Source organism: Astyanax mexicanus, chromosome 9 (genome assembly GCF_023375975.1).
Source record: "Astyanax mexicanus isolate ESR-SI-001 chromosome 9, AstMex3_surface, whole genome shotgun sequence".
In the NCBI taxonomy this organism is placed as follows: Eukaryota; Metazoa; Chordata; class Actinopteri; order Characiformes; family Acestrorhamphidae; genus Astyanax; species Astyanax mexicanus.
The window spans coordinates 30,518,786-30,539,311 of record NC_064416.1 but is presented as its reverse complement, the minus strand read 5'-3'; the positions used below and the strand labels follow the sequence as shown (position 1 = coordinate 30,539,311).

Genomic DNA, 20,526 nt, shown 5'->3' with positions numbered 1-20,526 from the left:
TTCCTAATGGAGTCATGTGATAAATTTGATGAATTTGCAGTCGCTGACCATAGCATAGTATCTGTGTCTCTATTTTCAAAACATTCAAAAAAAGGTAGGGTTACTGGTCACTAGCAGGACCTCATAAATGTCACTTTAAGCTGTCACAATGTCTGTTATAAAGACTAAAAGTGATCTGGCATCATAAATCAAGCTATTGAGAGGTTTGTACAAGCTATCCTTTCTGAACACACACTCCAAAGCACTATTCTAACAGGACAATGCTCGTCCACATGCTGCTGCCATCATAAGTTATTGCTTTTGACAGGCAGTATGAGTTGGAAAAACATATATATTAAAAGTGTTACCTTGTAAGCTATTATTAATCAGAAAGTAAATGCTCTTCATAAAGTTGTAGTTGCATTATTGTGACATACAATTGTTGCAGTTCTTTATAGAACAATATATTGTCCATCAAACATAAATCTTTTTTTTTTTATTTATCAGGACAGGTCTGTTCTACACTCAAGGCCATGATTGCTCTGCTTTTTTAACTTTATTTAAAAAAAATCTCAAATAGAAAGTGATGTTTCACCTCCTGACAGTTTCTGCAGCTGAACTACATGCATCAGAACGCATTTCACCCTGCCAGCCGGGACACATCAGCTTCATACTCATCTGCAGCATCTTCCATTTAATTTACTCTCAGTCGTTCCATAAATCCAGGGATTTTTTTATTTTATTTTTTTGATCCTCTGACACCACTCTGACTCAACGCTCATCATTTACACCCTGCTTGAGACCGATATGATTGAAGTTGCCCTGAAGGCCTGTTCCTTAACCACTTTCTCTGCTTTCTCTTTTTCTTAAAATGGCTAAAAGTAAGCAAACACCACAGGGAGGTCGATCCAAATCCGCTCTGCTGTTTCCTTTAGACGTGAATATTGGAAAAACTCTCTCTCTCTTCATATTTCATTTATACACATTTACACCAAATGTTGTTTGACATTTCTCTTTCTAAATTTTCTAAATTTCCAAATTCCAGCTGCCCTTCGGGCTGTGCAAAAATTTCAGTGAGCCAATAGAAATAGTACAGTAGTACATCTTTTTTTAATTAAACCCAGAACATTATACTTATATACTAGTTTCATGTGATAACACCTGAGAAATACCCAAATGTTCATTGGGTTGAAGGTAGAGGAGTATTAAAACAGGTCACTCCCATACATTCCACACTTATACATGAACATATCCCATTGTTTCTTTATCTCTCAGAATGTAACAGTTTATTATACATAAATTCGTTTTTAATTATTTTTAGTATAAGCTGAAACACTGCTTATATGCTATAAATATGCAGATTTATGTAACCATGTTGCTTTTTATGACATCACAGAATCAACAAATTCAAAACTAGAGAATTTGATTTCTTCTGCAGCTTATTTTCTTGTCAGGAGAATTTTTTTTTGCAGTTTTTCACTTTTTTGCCATAAAGTGAATCTGACCAGTGTTCTTTACGTTTTGCAAGAGTTTTGTGATGAATCGACCAATTAAAAATCACCTGAAATAAAAACATTTTACATAGATTTTCCTTCTTTTTCCTATGGAAAACCATTTTAAAAATCTAGGCTTAGTATTTTAAAAAATATATATATGTTCTAGAAGTGGCAGAAATGGGCTTTCATATTTTCCTTTGCGTTTTTCCTTTGCGTTTTTTCTTTCATTTGTTATTTTAGATATACGTGGTTTTACATTAAATATATAGTCATGTTTGTTTTTACTCTGTTCTTCTGTTCTTTCAAATCATCATCTGCTAAACATGAGAACAGGGTGCTGACTCTTGATTGGCTACTTTCTACAATCAGTGATGCAATATATGTGCAAATGGGCGGGGTTTAATCTGAACTTCTTTTGGCCCATTGTTAAATATATTTTGACACGGTGTAAGAGTACGTTTTTCTGTTGAAATTATGTAGTAAACTAAAAATGGACAAAAATGTACGTGCTTGTTTTTTATTGGACAGCGACAATGTAAAGTTCATGTGTAGGTCACATGGTCTGTTGTTATGACAGCAGTAATATGTGTATGTGTTTGTGTGCTGTTATTAATGGCAGTTCTGAACATTGAGTTTACGAGTGGAGTGAATTAGTGCGGAACTCATATCCTCTGACATACTGAGCCTCTACACATCCCATAATTACCTCTGTACTCACCGGAGAGAGTGTTACGGGGTTTATGGGGATGTGTGTGTGTGTGTGTGTGTGAGTGTGTCCAAGATGCTAGTCCAGTTGAATGGCACCTGAGGGCACAGTGCAGTGACAGAAGAAAAATCTAGCCTGGGCTTTTTAAGATAACCAAGATCTGTTAAAGACAACACCAGCCACAGTCCACTGAGACACATCTGTCCACCAAACACACACACACACACACACACACACACACTCACTTAGAAACTCACTCAACATAGAGTTCAGTGCGGAACATAACCTAGACTAGAGGGGTGTAAAGCCCCCTGCATTGATCTGTGGAGTAGTGGAACTGTGTTCTCTGGAATGATGGCGCTCCATCCAATACTTTTACATGGGATGAGTTGAGGATGAGGTAGGGTGATCATCCAATATGACATTTGACATCACTAACACTTGTGTTGTTGCTGGATACAATCAGTAATTCCAAAAATGTACTCTGATATTGCTGATATTGCCTGATTTTTCTTTTTCCCCCAAGGTTATTCTGCTTTATCGTAAGAAGGCGGGGCTACACTTAGGAACAACATGATTGACAGACAGAAAGGCTTGGCAGGCAAATTCCTCATAGTACTGCTAATTCAAATTTTAAATCAAAGTAGTTCCACTAGTGGCTTAGCAGTTAGAGCACCGGGTCATTAATAACAAGGTTGTGGGTTCAATTCCCTGATCTGGAAAGCTTCCAAAGACCCATAACACTATGGTAGCAACACTATGGTAGTCAAAGATATGGCCCCTTATATTGCAAATATATATTAATATATTGCAAAATTTATAATATGATAGTGTGTATCATTGTTGCTGTCCAATTAAAAAAAAAAAACATGCATCTCCAAAACAGCAACTTTACAGGCCTGAGATAAAATCTTCTTAACTTTCAATTGAAATCAATGTATAAAAGAGTTTATTTCAGGTAATTCTGGAGAATTTCTATTGATCGATTCATCAATATATTTTGACAGAAAAAAATTAAAGTTTGTGTGTTTAAATTATGTGGAAAACTAAAAATCAAAAGAAATGGAAGTACTTATTTTTTACTGGAAAGCAATAATACCCAGTATAATCCCTAATATGATTAGAAATGCACCAATAAAAAAATATTAATAATTCATAACAAACAATGGCTAATTTATTTAACAAATGTTCACAGTTCAAAAACAACAAAAAAAATACAGTATTTTATGGTAATATATGAAAACCTGTGAAAAACTGTTTTTTTTTTCTTTTTTTTGTGCACTAATAACTAGCAGTGCTTCCTTATACCAAGATGACCAGCACTAAGATTTAAGTAGGCGCTGAGTGAGGGAGTGATAATAAAACACAATGGGATAAAAGGGTGTGTTTTGATTGGAGCGAGGGAGTTATGGAGCGAGGGAGGATGGGCGGAGGACAGATCAGAGTAAACGGAAGGGGAGGTAAGGAAGCAGGGGGGCTGGGTGTGTGGGGTTGTGAGGGGTTGAAGGCCATCGATCAGACAAAAGCCCACAGTGCTCTACAGGAGGCGGGACAGTGTGGGACTGAATGTGGGCGGGTCTTACATTCAGGGTTATCAGTAAAGAACCCGTTGATTTATCTGAAGGCTGTGAAGACAATCCCACATCCACACCCCACATTCTGGGTCTCTAAAGCTTTTAGATCCCTCAACATGATTAGATTCTGACATGATTATTGGATTTTTCCTAATTGTATTGCTCTCATAAAAGGTCTGTTAAAAGTATGGATTCTTTGTAATTAACACATTTTTTATTTTTTTGTTTAAAAAAATTAGAAAGTGTTGCCTCTGTCTATTCTATTCTATTTTCTATAAACTGTCTGTTTACTTGGATTCTGATGATTTTTAATTGATTTAATTTATTTAATGACTTAGATATTTACCTGTTGTCATGTCAAATTGACCCATATTGTCCAAACTATTACTTTTTATGGAATTTTATTTAGTTAGTTTTTTTTTTTTTTGTCTTTTTTGTCCAAATAAGGATTTTTTGTAATCCATAATTTTAACTGTTTTTTTTTAGCGACCATCCTTCACTATTTTAAAAAGTAATTCTTTAGTAAATAAATGGTTTTAAATACAAACCTGATTTATTTTAATGGTTCAGCTAGAGTAGGGAGTTAATCAATGTAATTCGATTTTTCGAATTACTGTTTTAATACGATTTTCAAAATGGGATAATCGAGATTGTACATATTTACATATAGAAGTTGCCAGAGGGAATCTCAGTAGATATACATTTGCCTCTGTCAGAAACCTGTAGAGAGATCTTTTTGCACCATGTTTCATAAAAAAAGGGCACATATGTTTGAAGGAGGCTGATTATTATTCGTAAAAAAAAGTGTGTTTTTTAATTAAATGCAAATGTAAACCATTTTAAAAATTGAAATATTTTTTTACAAATAAAGAACTATGTAAGAACTAAAAACCTTAATTGTAATAGAAAATCGCTCATATATTTAAGAAAATTAAGATTTTTTGTTTTTTATTTTTGCAATATCGCCCACTCCTAAAACAAAAAACAAACAAACAGGGTTTTTGAGATATGGCTGAAAAAAACAGAAAAAGATGCAGAGCTTTCAGACCTCAAATAATGCAAAGAAAACAAGTTCATATTCATAAAGCTTTAAGAGTTCAGAAATCAATATTTGGTGGAATAACCCTGGTTTGTAATCTCAGTTTTCATGCATCTTGGCCTGTTCTCCTCCACCAGTCTTACACACTGCTTTTGGATAATTTTATGCCACTCCTGGTGCAAAAAATCTAGCGATTCAGCTTGGTTTGATGGCCCAGCCCTAGGTTTAACATACTCAAGGAAAACCACTTGTCGACTTTATATAATTGCACCAACAGAGACCCCATATAGGACCATATATGCTTTAAATATACAGACCTGTATTCATTCAAAATCGCAGTAGGTGCCCATGCCTCTGTTAATACAGACTAATTAATTATGTTCCATGATTAAAAACAACAGCTAAAACAGTAAGACCTAATGCCTTAAGACTCCTCCCCTGGGCGGGCCTGTGTATGGCTGGACGCCAGCCATCCACTAAACTGTCTGCTGTTGTAGTGTAGTGGTGTGTGAGTGCCCTCGTGGTGGGCACGCTTACACAGAGAGCAGCTTGGTTTGGTTTAATAGGTGCTCCAGGCTGCACCCGCTCTGTTTCTCTGCTGAAAAGTAATTAAGTTTGGCGAGGGCTGTACATAAGTGGGGGGGTTGGGTTGTTGTGTTCTTTAGGAAAGAGTTATATGGAGGATGGTGGGTGGGTGAGTGGGTGGGTGTCTGAGTGGGTGGGCATGCCTCCAAGGGGTCCTCATTGGAAATGTGCCATGCATCTAGCATCTTAATGGAAACGCCTCATTGCGTAAAAAAAAATATATATATGTACACATAATATATATTTATTCATTAAGATTAGGAGTGAAGTTAACACCACCTAGACTGTTAGCTTAGACAAAGCTCATTTATTAGTACATACAGCTCTGGAGTTGTCAGTTTCTGAATCAGTTTCTCTGATTTTGCTATTTATAATTATATGTTTGAGTAAAATTAACATTGTTTTTTAATCATGTAAACTACAGACAAAATTTCTCCCAAATTCCCCCAAGAAAATAATGTCATTTAGAGCATTTATTTGCAGAAAATGAGAAAATGTCTGAACTAACAAAATAAGATTAGGCGTTTAGGCCTCAAATAATGTAAAGAAAACAAGCTTATATTCATAAAGTTTTAAGAGTTCAGAAATCAATATTTGGTGGAATAACCCTGTTTTTTTAATCACAGCTTTCATGCATCTTGGCATGTTCTCCTCCACCAGTCTTACACACTGCTTTTGGAGACCTTTATACCTTTACTCCTGGTGCAAAAACTCAAGCAGTTCAGCTTGGTTTGATGGCTTGTGATCATCCATCTTCCTCTTGATTATATTCCAGAGGTTTTGATTTAAAATCAAAGAAACTCTTCATTTTTAAGTGGTCTCTTTTTTCCAGAGCTGTAGTGCAGTGATTTAAGTGGGCACTTTAATTGGGACATTATGTAAGTCTATTAACTCACATTACATAGCAACTTCTTTGGTCTTGGATATGGAATAAACTCCAGATTATACATTATTCACTACAGTATTGGTCACATAACATGCATAATTAATATCAGAGCATGATGGATCATTCAAATCTTGTGAAAACTGCTGTATTTATGTACTTTTAATATGTTTATATAGCAATGCACACCATATGGACCAAGGTATTGAAACTTCTGAAATCAAAGATGTTAAAAAAAGGGTTTATCCTGCTTTTATTGGACAAACTGTCTCTACTCTCCAGGAAACACTGTCTACTAGATGTTTGATTTAAATTAGCATTGCTGTGAAGATTTGATTTGCTCCACAGCTTAGTGCTGGGCTCCTATATGGAGCCAAGAAGTTTGTATTTGTTTATCTACTCCAGAATAGAATAGTTCTATTCTATTGGCAATACTTTTGTTGTACAAGGACTAGAGAAGCGGCGTGTGTATTTGCTTTTGCACCTGTGCAAAGCAATGGGTGAATGGTGGATTTGTTGGAAGGGGTGTTCATTAATATTTGGACTAAAGTTTATGTACACATTGTTCTCTATTGTACAATTATATAACTCTATCTCTCTCTCTCTCTCCTGCAGTGGTGAACGGACAGTCGGTACAGATGGACCTGGTGAAGTCCGGCTTCGTGGGCTCCATGGTGGAGCTCCGCTGCCAGTTCATGAACAGTAAGCCCCCAGTGAAGATCTCTCAGGTCACCTGGCAGAAATTCTTCAATGGCACCAAGCAAAACGTAGCCATCGCCAACCCGGCACTGGGTGTGTCGGTGCTGCCGCCGTTTAAGGACCGCGTGAGCTTCAAGCACCCGGCCGTACGCCAGCGGACGCCATCGCTGGAGGACACCACCATCGTCTTCAACAGTCTGCGGCTCTCTGATGAGGCGGCGTACATCTGCGAATACACCACATTCCCCGCCGGAAACAGGGAGAACACCGTCAACCTCACCGTCTACGGTAAGAGAACTTTACCCATAGGGCATGTCATGCCGAAAGTGGCTTTACTCTAGTTTGTATCCGTTATTAAGCGTGTACATGTTCTCCACTTGGTTTGTATTGGATTGGATTGGATTTGTTGGGTTAAGTTGTGTGTGGGTTTGGGTTTGCATTTAATGGAATTGAATTGGATTTGGGTTCATATTGTATTGTTTTGGATATGAATATTTCTATTGAAACACAGGTGCTAAGTTCTCTAAGACTCACCCCACAATGGATTTGGGTTCATATTGTATTGTTTTGGATATGAATATTTCTATTGAAACACAGGTGCTAAGTTCTCTAAGACTCACCCCACAATTTGATTTACTTAAGTTCCTGCTTCATTACTCCATGTGGTGAACAAAAAAAATGATATCATCATTATTGCAGGAAACATATTGTGATAATATTGTTTCATGAGATGTCATGTGATTCCCATCCTTAATTTGTATTGAATCAGATCTATTGGGTTGGGTTAAAAGTGTGGATAGGTTTGGTTTGGTTAAAAGCGTTGAGCTTAATTTGGTTTGGTTTGGTTCATGGTGTGGATTGCTTTGATTTTGTTTGGGTAAACTTAGTTTGGTTTGATTTGCTTTGGTTCATGATGTGAATTGGTTTGGTTGAGCTTAGTTTGGTTTAGTTTATGATAAGGATAGGTTTGGTTTGGTTGAGCTTAGTTTGGTTTAGTTTGGTTCAGGGTGTGGATAGCTTTTGTGTGGTGCATGGTGTGGATTGTTTTTTTATTATTAATCTTAGTTTGGTTGGGTTTGGTTTGGTTCATGGTATGGAGTGTTTTTTTTTTTGGTTTAGCTTAATTTGGTTTGGTTTGGTTTATGATGTGGATAGCCTTGGTTTGGTTCATGGTGTGGAATGGTTTGGTTTGATTAATCTTAGTTTGTTTGGGTTTGGTTTGGTTCATTGTGTGGATAGCTTTTGTTTGTTGCATGGTATGGATTGTTATTTTTTATTATTAATCTTAGTTTGGTTGGGTTTGGTTTGGTTTGGTTCATGGTGTGGATAGCTTTTGTTTGGTGCATGGTGTGGATTGTTTTTTTTTTTTTTTTTTTTTTTTGATTAATCTTAGTTTGGTTGGGTTTGGTTCATGGTGTAGATTGTTTGTTGTTGTTTTTTTGTTTTTTTTTGGTTAAGCTTAATTTGGTTTGGTTTGGTTTATGATGTGGATAGCTTTGGTTTGGTTCATGGTGTGGAATGGTTTGGTTTGGTTAAGCTTAGTTTGGTTTGGTTCTCACCATGGTTCTCACCATTAACCAGTTTATCAATCTGACTGTTAAGACCGAGTCATATTACCATGTATCATTTTTGTTTCAGATCACTTCCACATCTTAAAGTTCCTGAAAATGAAACTGGAAGTGTGTTTTGCTGTTCTTACTGCCAAAGTAATAACACCTTTGTATCACATTTGACCAAAAACTAGACTTGACCAGAATTAGACCTGCTGTATAAACATCGCTTTAGAGACAAACATGAAAGTATGTTGCAGCTTGTGTTCTCTCTGCCACTTTCCTGACCAATCAATGAACACCTACATGTACAATCTAGACCCACTCCGGTGTGAAGCCGACCGAATCTAATGAAAGCAACACAGTGCCACAGAAGCCCGTCTATGGTGTGAACTTCAGCAGACCATGCGAGTGCAGTGTGAACACAGCCGAGTATATCTGGATGTTATTTTTGACGTTTTATTATTTTATTCATGATTCTGAGAGTCCGGCTCGTCCTTGAATCGTCTCGGGGTTGTTTGTAATGTGCTCGGATCAGAAGTTTACTGCGCTGAGGTGTATCGATCGCCCCTCGCTCCAACATAGGACGCTGCCTCACCTCTCCGTGCCCTTTCCGGCTGGTACACGCGTGTGTAATGCATTTACACACGGCCGCTCGTACCTGCACACGCATTACCACTCGGCCTTTCACGCCTCCAATTCATTTACACATAAATAAGCTGCAGTGCAAATCAATAAAACAATAAAGCTGCTACATGCAATACACTGTACTGTATGTCCAAATGTTTGTGGACACAACAAAAGGCAATAAGGCAGAGTACTAATAGAATAATAAACTAGCTTAAAAATGTTGAGGTACAGGTACTGCCAAAAGAATAGAACTGTATTAAGCAGATACAATGAAATTAAATAGAAATCATTGCGCCATTCCTAACCCAATACCGGACATGTAATAAAAAAACCCATACTGTATGGGTAATAAGCCTCAAGCATTAAGCTTCTAATCTTATGGTCATGCTAATTCTGAATGCAACCAATCCTTACAGCAATGTTCAAAAATCTAGTACAATACTGTAAACACAGATGCATCTAAAAAAACGGAATATCATTAAAAACTCACATAGGCTTATACAGATGTATTACACACAGAGTGTTCTATTTTAAGCATTTATTTCTTTTACTGTTGATGATTGATGATTTTGATTTTGATTTGATTTGATTTTGATTGATGATTTTAGTGTGCCAAATCCTGCTGGAAAATGAAATCCGCATCTCTACAAAAGTTGTCAGCAGAGGGAAGCACTGTAGGCTTTAGACTTGATTTAACACAGTGGACCAACACCAACAGATGACATGTCCCTTCAAACCATCACTGATCATCAGTACATTTTACATTTCATTTGGGAATCAAGGGAGCAGAGTCTGGAGGAAGAGTGGAGAGACACACAGTCCGAGCTGCTTGAGGTCTAGTGTGAAGTTTCACATCACAATCAGTGATGGTTTGGAGAGACATGTCAACTGCTGGTGTTGATCCACTGTGTTCTATCAAGTCTAAAATCAGTGCTGTGCGGATTTCAGTCAGATGCGGATTTCATTTTCCAGCAGGATTTGGCACACTCCCCACTCTTTCAAAAGTACCAATTGGTTTGATATAATATTCTAATTTTCTGAGACACTGATTTTTGGGTTTTCATTGGCTGTAAGCCATACTTATCAACAAAAAAGAAGTAAACCTTTAAAATAGATCACTCTGTGATGTAATGTATCTATATAATATATAAGATTTTCACATTTTGAACTGAATGATGGAAATAACGTAACTTTTCAACGATTTTTCAATGTTTTTGAGGTGCCCCTGTATTTAGTACAGGCCGTTCCTAATAATTAGAGAGCACACATCTCGAGAAAGATACTCAACCACAATATATCCACAATACATACTTAGAATCGCTCTCTTTTTTTAAGAGCAGACACAATGGACAGAATGCTAAACACATTTAAAAGAGCACCTCATCTGGAACCTAAATTGCAGTGGCAAGTTTACTATGCAGTACAGAAATGGAATGCAGCCAGAAAGAGAGAGAAAGAGAGAGAAAAAAGAGAGAAAAAGAGGGTAAGAGAGTATCTGATTGTATACAGACAGTGATTGGAGATGTAATTAGGGCTGAAGTGTTGGTGTGTTTTTCATTAAGCCCGGCTAAAGGAAGCACTCGGCTCGAGTAGGCTCTCGCTGCCAGCGCCGCTCGTCAGTTGCCCGTCCCGTGTTTTATGGCACTCTGTGTTTCCCCTCTGAGGGAACGGAGGCCTTGACGAGTTCCAGGAACCCTGAATGGAGATAAGAAGCCCTGCGATGTTCAGAGAGGCCTCTTCATGTCCTATCAACCGATGGCACAAAACCATCCTCACGCCTCTATCAGCACTGCTGACACACACTCCTACAGACGACCATCTCCACTTTGATGCCACGGCTTGTTCTTTTATAATTGCCAGCTCACAGAGAAATCTGATTGGACGACATTGGGCACTCAGACAAACAACAGGCTTTTAGAGCTTCTTCGCTAATGCGTTTACACTGAATCAGCTCAGCTGAAAATACCAGCAGAATCTGTATACTGGTAATCTAAATGGTTGATCAGCTCCTAAACACCATAATGTATGTTGTGATCTTGTATGTTGTGGTCTTGTGGTGCAATACTGGTCGACCATTGGAGCCAACCTTGGTCATAATGGTTGTTTATCTTGGCCAGGATGATTACCATCAAACACAACTCAAAATCTCCAACACAAACATACCCAACAGTGGTCTAGAGGTTTACTTGGTCATTCTGGTTTTACTGGTCATGATGGTCAAGCAGCTTATTCTTTCTAGTCATGTAAGTCAAGCAGCTTGGTCATTCTGGTCACACTAGTTGGACTGCTTGCTTGGTCTTCCTGATTTTGCTGACGAGAAGCTTGGACATGATGGTCATGGTTAATGATGGTTACCTGTTTGGACCAGCTTGGACCAGGGTCTTGTTAGGGGCTTGTAGAGCAGCTAAGCCATTGCCTTGTACTGGTCAAGATCTAGGCCTGGTCATTCTGGTTATGCTGTTTGACAAGCTCAGTTGTACTCTTTGTGTGGCATGGTCATGGTAATGGTGGTCAACCAGCTTCTTCTTGCCTGTCATGCTTGCCAATTCAACCAGCTTGTCCATGATGGACTACTAAGTGGGTCATGATCCTCATAAAAGTTATGCTGGTTGATCAGTGTGTCCGTACATGTCTTTATGGTCATACATTTTTACCAACTTGTATGTTGGTCATGCTAGTCAACCAGTTTAGTCATGCTGGATAAAGCTGTGATGATGTTTTTTTTAGCTTGGCTTCAGTTTGGTCATACTTAAAGACCAGCTAAACCATCACACTAAAAAAAAAAAAACTGTTCAGTATCTCTACTAGTCAAAAGTAAACCATCTTAACCAGTTTGACCAGTTTGAGCCAGTCATGATGTGCTTATTTTTCAGCAGTGAGATCTGTGGAGGGTAGTTTGCCTGCTTGACTGAATGTTTTTTATGTATTTATTTTATTTTCCCTTCCCAGTTTTTCTCAGGCGTCCAATCAGATGCGTTCATTTTAAATGTCAGGGATCACAGCTAGAGGCAAAGTCATGGGCAAGGTGGAGTCCTTCAGATATTAGCTTCATATGAGTAAAAAACACACACAGTATATCCAGCTTTAAATTCATTTTATTGGCCTGTAACTGAACATTTTAGTTAGGGGTGTGCTACATCATATTGTTCACAATATTATTGCAAAAAAAAAAAAAATATATATATATATATACATATATATATATATATATATATATATGTATATATATATATATATATATATATATATATATGTTACCCAGCTCCACTTTTTAAAGGATAAGCTCAAAAACTAGCAACTGTTGTTTGCTGAATGCAATCAAATCTTTACAACTATGCTAATCTAAAATCTAATAGAAAGTCTGGACAGTAGAAACAGTTACTCCAACAAAAACTGAATAACCTCTTAGTTAATACCCTTGATTTAAATACTAAATGAATAAGCAGGTGTCCCAAAACGTTTGCGTTTACATATACTGTTGTTATAATGTTGTTACTAAGTACTAATTAGTGGTTGCTATAGTGTTGCTAAGCAATTTCTGTAGCCTCTCAGGTGGTTGATATGGTGTTGCTAGGGTGAGGATAAGGTGTTTGGTGATCATTGATCCAACATCCTAACCAATGAATAAAAAAAAAATTCAAATATGCAGGTGTCCCAATACTTTTGTATACGTTTGTATACATTGTATCAAAAATGTACACTCATATTATACTTTCTTCTTCTCACCAGCTCGTCCTGTCACCCGGATGACCCTCACCACGCCCACCATCATCGCCCGGGGCCAGAAGCGCAAGATGACGGTGGCCACCTGCCTTTCAGCCAATGGGAAGCCTCCCAGTGTCATCAAATGGGACACTAAACTGAAGGGCGAGCCCACCTTCCAGGAGACCCGCAACCCCAACGGCACAGTGACCGTACGCAGCAACTACGTGGTGGTCCCCAGCCGTGAAACCCACCGGCAGAAGCTCACCTGCATCGTCACGTACCACACCGAGCGCTTCACCGACAGCGTCGTCCTCAACGTCCAGTGTGAGTAGAACTGTCCGCCTTCACTGGCTTATTTCTAAATGAGTTCATGATAATGCATGGTTAAATTCATGGCATTTATCTTACACAGGATTAATCATAATTAAAGATGTGGCACTGCAGCATCAGTGGTCTTTTTGGTGGCTCTAATTGGTGTTGGGCAGCACAGTTACCCAAACTGGGAATTGAACCGCAGTTTCCCATGTGGTGAATGCACATTCCACACATCACCAGAGGCTACAACAGCTAACTATCATAAAAGCATAGATACTATATGGTTAAAGGGCAAAAATAAAGTATAATAAAACATAAAAAAGCACAAAATGGATTTTTTAGCTGGAAAATGATCCTATACTGACTGCTGTGTTGCAACTATTCTTACAAACATCATGCTGTCAAATCTGTATATCCTTCACTTCGAAAGACAAGTAATAAAAAGAGATTTTTTTACTGACATAAAGCCACAACTAATTTAAACTATTTTTTAAAAGAAAAATGTAAAAAAATGATGTAAAGGCTCCATAACTCAACAGATGCAGATAAAAAATTTTAAACAGATCCAAATCTGATCACTCAAACCACTTCAGGAGGTGATCTAAGACGCATTTATACCAGATCCAAATCCGACCACTTAAATCACCTCAAGGGGTGGTCTAAGACACCTTTATACCAGATCCAAATCCGATTTTTAAAATCACTTCAGGATCTGATCTGAGACGCATTTATACCAGATCCAAATCTGATCACTCAAATCACTTTAGGAGGTGGTCTGAGACGCATTTAAAACAGATCCAAATCAAACCACTTCAGGAGGTGATCTGAGACGCATTTATACCAGATCCAAATCTGATCACTCAAATCACTTTAGGAGGTGGTCTCAGACGCATTTAAAACAGATCCAAATCAAACCACTTCAGGAGGTGATCTGAGACGCATTTATACCAGATCCAAATCTGATCACTCAAACCACTTCAGAAGGTGATCTGAGACGCATTTAAAACAAATCCAAATTTGATCGCTTAAATCACCTTAAGAGGTTGTCTGAGAGATGTTTATACCAGATACAAATCCCATTGCTTAAACCACTTCAGGAGGTGGTCTGAGATGCATTTATATCAGATACAAATCCAATCACTCAAACCACTTCAGGTTGTTGTAGTTTGAGACGCTTTTAAAAAACAGATACAAATTTGATCCCTTAAACCACTTTAGGAGGTGGTCTGAGATTCATTTATACCATATCCAAATCCCATCGCTTAAACCACCTCAAGAAGTGGTCTGAGACGTATTTAAAAAAACAGGTACAAATCCAGTAGCTGTAACCAATTTAGGATGTGGACTGAGACAGTGTTTGAATGTAAGACATTTGTCTAAAACTAAAAAAAAATGAGACACAATCAACTGATATAACTGATAATCTTATGTGATTTCTGCCAGAAATCAAACCGAAAATAGAGTTTATATCAGTCAGTATCTGCTTTATGGGTTAATAATTGGAGGTTTGAAACTTATAGACAGTTTAAAACTATAAGAGTAAACTTAAAAAAAAAAAAAGAAAAGTAGAAAAGTTTCAGTTTGTGAAAGTTTTGTTCCTACTGACAACGAAACGTTGTCCACATATAAGCGGTTCTGTTGGACATCTTCCACGTCTCAGTTGATAAAAATGGGGATAAACATGCCCGTGCCCCCAAGGGTACAATTTCAGCCTCTTCGGCAGTCCAGTCTACTCTTAACCCCCAGCTGCAGGAAGAGGCCCGTTATTGTCCAGTCCCAGCTGTTAGCGCTGTAGCTGCTGTTTATATAGTGCATTCTGTCAGCTGCAGCACCGCGGCGGCGGCGAATAGGAAATCCGGCCATTCTGCTCCGAGGTTCCGCCGGGCACGTGTTATTATGTACAGAACTGATTTGCATACACGTAGGAGGAAGCTGCTCGCCAAGAATTTATAGCCCACTGTGCCATTGTAACCTCTGAAGGTCACATGCATATGCTAGTATATATATATATATTTATTTATATATTTAAGCATGTGTAAATATATGAGTGCACCTTATTGTGTTCATTAGGAGGAAGGATGGCGGAGGTCACTCTCCTCGCCTGGTTCTCGGTGACGCATCAATCCGTTTGCTTGGCGAAGAGCGTGTGTGGTCAGCTAGCAATTACCCCCAGTCTTCAGAGTATATTTACAGTCCTGATAATACTGCATGCCTGACCATTTAAAACAAAGCAACAGAGCAGCAGGGCCAGTCCTCATGAGCATTTACTGCAATCTACAAAGCCACTGTAACATATTTACTGAAATAATAGAAATTATCTTAATAAAACCTATGAATTTACAATGTAGACGTCCCCAAAACATTTGTCCACATTGTGTACGTACATATAAATAGTGCACAATGTTGCAAACTTTAATTTTCTCTCCTGTCCGCATCGCCAGTCTGATCACGGGTTGTTTACACGGGAGCAGAGATAAGACGTGCTGTGGACGACAATGCACAGTGCGTTCAATAAACTTACTGTGTGAGCCACGCAAAAAAAAAATATATATATATATATATATGTGTATATATATATACACATATATATATATATATATATATATATATATATATATATATATATGTATATATATATATATATATATATATATATATGTTAAACATAAACAGAGCAGTGGAAAGTTGTTGGAAAAATGTAAAACAAAATTTAAAAAAAGTTGTTGCCGCAAAATTACTTGGAACACTCCTAGTAATATATATTTTTTTCGTCTGGTTGTTTATGTTTTTGCTACTATATGTATACACATACAGTATATACAGTCTTGTCTGCAGTCTTGCACTGCTTCTATTTGAGTTCAGTCTATTCGAGTGGGTGTGGCTAAACTGCTGCAGTGGGAATGGGCGAATGTACTTTATGTCAATCACTCAGGTCAATGATTTCAAATTGAGCTGTTTTGGAAAGTTAGGGCCCTACCTTACACCCTGTACAAGTTGCGCCACGATACCCATTGCAAAAAATGAAGCCTTACCTGGCCAGAGCCCAGGAACGTTCTGCATGAGCCCGAACTTGCCCCACCCCATAAACCGTTGTTATGAGTCCAATTTAAACCAGATATTTGTTTGAATGAGCGAAACCTGTTCAGAATGATGTTTATTAACATTGCAACACTGAAGAAGCATAGACCTATTATTGAACAAAAATCTTATATTAAATATTAAGCAAAGCTACAAAGCAGCGCTGCAAGTGTGATATGCGTGCAGGTGGAGCTTTGTGCTTATAACATTCTGACTTGTGCAACTTCCACCTGCATTGTTTTTAAATAGCAACAGTTCTTTTGAATATATCTACGACTATCTACGGTGTGGTGGTCTGGAAACTAGGTGTCTTCAAGGACATTTCTAGAGGCATTAGCCCTCCAGGTCCAAGTTCACAACAAGGGAATGGCAAGTGACAAACTGATTAATTTCACATTGCTTTTCCCATTGTTACGATAGCAAAGACACACTAAAACTCCCTGTGTGGTATGCAGATGACAGCAATAAAATAGAGCCCTAAATTTTCATATACAGATGGCTATTTATTTTTTTTTCATTTAACTTTAAATAGACATCACGTAAGTGACTTTTTAAAAACTGTCTGAACTAAAAACTCTCTGTATACTGTAACTTCAATACTGTAATATGAATGGGTGGGGCTAAACTGCAGCAGAATGAAGTGTTGGACAAGTGTACTGTATGTAAATATGACAACCATGTTTACATACAACTTTAAAATTAGTTTATTGTTTAACAAAAATGATGAAAGTTTGGTTTCTGTTCGGCTGATGTATGGCAGCATTGGCTTAGAATATAGTTTGGACTCAGCAACAGGATGTGAGCCAAGCATTTAGGCCAGAATCAGGGCTAGATTCAAACCAGGAATAGGCTAATGAAGCATGGCCTAGTGGAAGTGGTCTGAATGGCGTTTGCTCTCTGAAGGCTCTTTAAAGTTACAAATAAAGGAAAATACATTACTATTCATGGAATTACTTGAGTAAGCTATACACTTGACTTTGTGTAGCACACTGGCTTCGGCTAATTTCTAGCAGGATCCTGTATAATGAACTGGTGTTTCTTCTACAGATGAACCCGAGGTGAAGATCGAAGGTTTTGATGGGAACTGGTACCTCAACCGACAGGACGTGAAGCTCACCTGCAACGCTGACGCTAACCCGCCCGTTACTGTGTACCAGTGGAAGCTGTGAGTCCAACTTTTATCTTCTTTCATTCGTGACAGTGCTGTCTTTTTTTGCTGTTGTATGAGCATGTGCTCGTTAATGGTTTTGAAAAAAAAAATGATGAATTTAGCAATTTGCACATTGCTCTCGTAATGATCCCAAAACATGTCACACTTTCAGCACTGAGAGGAACCGAGAAGAAAAATACGGGTAACACTTTCTGTCCTGTTTTCATAATGCATTATTATATTATAATACTAAACGATATAATATCTGTTCATAAGGACATAAGGACATAACACTTTCTGTGAATCTGCATATATGCATTTATATTGCATCATATGGCATACATAATACATATATATTTATTTTTAGTCATATATATATATATATATATATATATATATATATATATATATATATATATATATATATATATATAACTTGCAGAAATGCAAATGTGACCAGCTGGACCCAGCCAACATATACCTACAGCTCTGGGAAAAATAGAGACCACTTTAAAATAATGAGTTTCTTTAATTTCACCAAATTGAAAACCTCTTAAATATAATCAAGAGGAAGATAGGTGATCACAAGCCATCAAACCAAGCTGAACTGCTTAAATTATTGCACCAGGAGTGGCATAAAGTTATCCAAAAGCAGTGTGTAAGACTGGTGGAGGAGAACATGACGCCAAGATGCATGAGAACTGTGATTAAAAATCAGGGTTATTCCACCAAATATTGATTTCTGAACTCTTAAACCTTTATAAATATAATATAAAAACTTTGAAAGTTTTGGTTTGAAAGCTCTGCATATTTTCAGTACTTTAATTTTAATATTATAATGTTTTAAAACCCTGATGATGAGTGAGATATGCAAATGACGTGACCAATATCAGGGGAAAACCTGTGCCAAATAGCTCTGTTTAAATCAGATTATTATGTAAGACCAACTTAATGATCTTTGTTGAGGCAATTTGTTTGCTATAGTTTAAGTTTCACTTGATTAATGGTGTCCAAAAGATGTGTTTTAAGAGTTAAACTATTTATCTAGTTAAATTATAGACATTAAAATATGAAATAGTCACGCTAAATACTGTATTCATAACATGCTGCATATACTGTATGTTGCTGTAAGTATTTCTGAGTTATTCTATAAGTTATGGCCAATCATTTGTGCCATATAATGCACTCTGAATGTATTCACAGTGCATTTTGAATACGCGATTCATAACAAATGTTACCAAAATACTCTGAGGTCCAATATAATCTCTGATGTGCGCTATCATTTCCTGTGGCCGTATCTCTGGTCCGATCTCAGGTTGTTTACATGAAACTGAAGATAAGACCCGCGGCAGCCCACAATGGGTTCGTTAGACTTACACTGAGGCACAGGGCCTCGGCAGATCCAGAGAGATAAGCCAGAGATCAAACATGAGAAAATAGCGTTACAGTGCAAGCGGGGGATGAAAAAATAAACGAATAGAAAGAAAGAAAGGAAGAAAGAGAATAAAGAAAAGTGTGGATGAGTCAGAATTAATCTGATCTCAGCGCTGGGATGTGTGGAGTGAGAGTAGCAATACAAGCTCTTGTTCCTTTAAGATAACATCGCTGTCACTTTGGCTAACAAATGACCGTTGTAAACACTCCCAGTTGTTGCGTTTTTCTTTTTTTACTAAGCAAATTTTTACATGCTGCAGTGCACTCTGGGACATGCCCCAAATAGGTTTTACGTAGTTTCTCCTGACTGTTTCTGAAAACAGTCCAAAATGCCTTGTCCAATCGTGTCACTTATAACCTAGTAGTTACAGTGCTGTAAAAAGGATTTTCTCTTATGCAGATTTCTTTTGTTTTTGCTTTTTTATCATACTTACATTTTTTTAGATTGTCAGACCTGACGCTGTCAGTCTGCCTGTTCAAGACAATTTTTCTTCTGAAGACTCAATTTCCCAGCAATCTCAGCCCATGGACTACAATGACTCGGCTGAACGCGTGACTCTGCAGCGTTCAGCCTCGCCCAACTTCTGATTACACATTTCGCACACCTGTTTGCACCTGTATAAATATCCCTTTGTTTCCTTTGTTTCCTTTGTTTCTCACTGAGTATTAACTAGTTCTCTAGCTCTTTTTTTACAACTCGTTTTCCTGACGTTATTGACTTCTTGTTACTTCTTGTTTCTCTTGCCTAGCCCTCTGATCTTGTTGTGGATCTTCTGTTACTGACCTTGCCTCCTCCTTTGACTACTCTCTTGCTTTTCCTTTTTATTCTGATTGTTTACCCATGTTCTGATCCTGCTTCTGGCTCACTATGTTCTGGTGTGTTGTTATTTACTGCTGCATTTTTGTGTATATGTTATACTGTGTACACCAATCCCTTTGGGATCTGTGACTACAAGAAATCTGTGTTTTCTAAGCAGCACCTTGTCCTGGCCCAGCTGACATAGATTAACAAACACATTTTATGTTGATTATGATGATTTTATGTATTAAGGGAAAAAAATCTATCCAAAACTATCTGGCCCTATGTCAAAAAGTATTTGCCCCCTAAACCGAATAACTGGTTGGGCCACCCTTCCCTTGGCAGCAACAACTTTAATCAAGCTTTAATGATAACTGACAAAGAGTCTTTCACATCTTTCTTTGCAGGATTATTTTAATTTAACCACATTAAAGAGTTTTTGAGCATGAACTTCCTGTTAAAGATCATGCCATAGCATATCAATCACTAGACTTTGACTAGGCCACTCCAAAACCTTCATTTCGTTTGTTTGTTTTGAGCCATTCAGAGACCTGACTTGCTGGTGTGCTTTAGGTCATTGTCCTGCTGCAGAACCCAAGGGCGCCTGAGCTTAATTGATGGCTCCTTCAGGATTTTTTTTATAGAGAGCAGAATTCATGGTTCCATCAATCACATCAAGTTGTATAGGTCCTAAAGCAGCAAAGCAGCCACAGACCATCACACCACCAACATTATGTTCAACTTTGACTATGATGTTCTTTTCTAAGATTATGTGTTAGGTTTATGACAATGTAACGGGACACACAACTTCCAAAAAGTTCCACTTTTGTCTGCTTAGTCCATACAACAGAATTTTCATCAAGATGTTTGTTGGCAAATGTGAGATGGGCCTTTGTGTTCTTTT

At 37.7% G+C, this 20,526-nt stretch overlaps 1 protein-coding gene across 4 annotated transcripts in view; it reads left to right on the top strand.

Annotated features, from left to right (window-relative positions):
* nectin1b (nectin cell adhesion molecule 1b) overlaps window positions 1-20,526 on the top strand; it is a 381,414-nt gene that overhangs the window by 119,100 nt on the left and 241,788 nt on the right. For all 4 annotated transcript variants that reach the window (XM_049483657.1, XM_049483659.1, XM_049483660.1 and 1 more), the window contains exons 2-4: window positions 6,878-7,249; window positions 12,871-13,170; window positions 17,287-17,404. In XM_049483657.1, coding sequence (XP_049339614.1) covers window positions 6,878-7,249; window positions 12,871-13,170; window positions 17,287-17,404 — 790 coding nt within the window. The remainder of the gene's footprint in view (window positions 1-6,877; window positions 7,250-12,870; window positions 13,171-17,286; window positions 17,405-20,526) is intronic.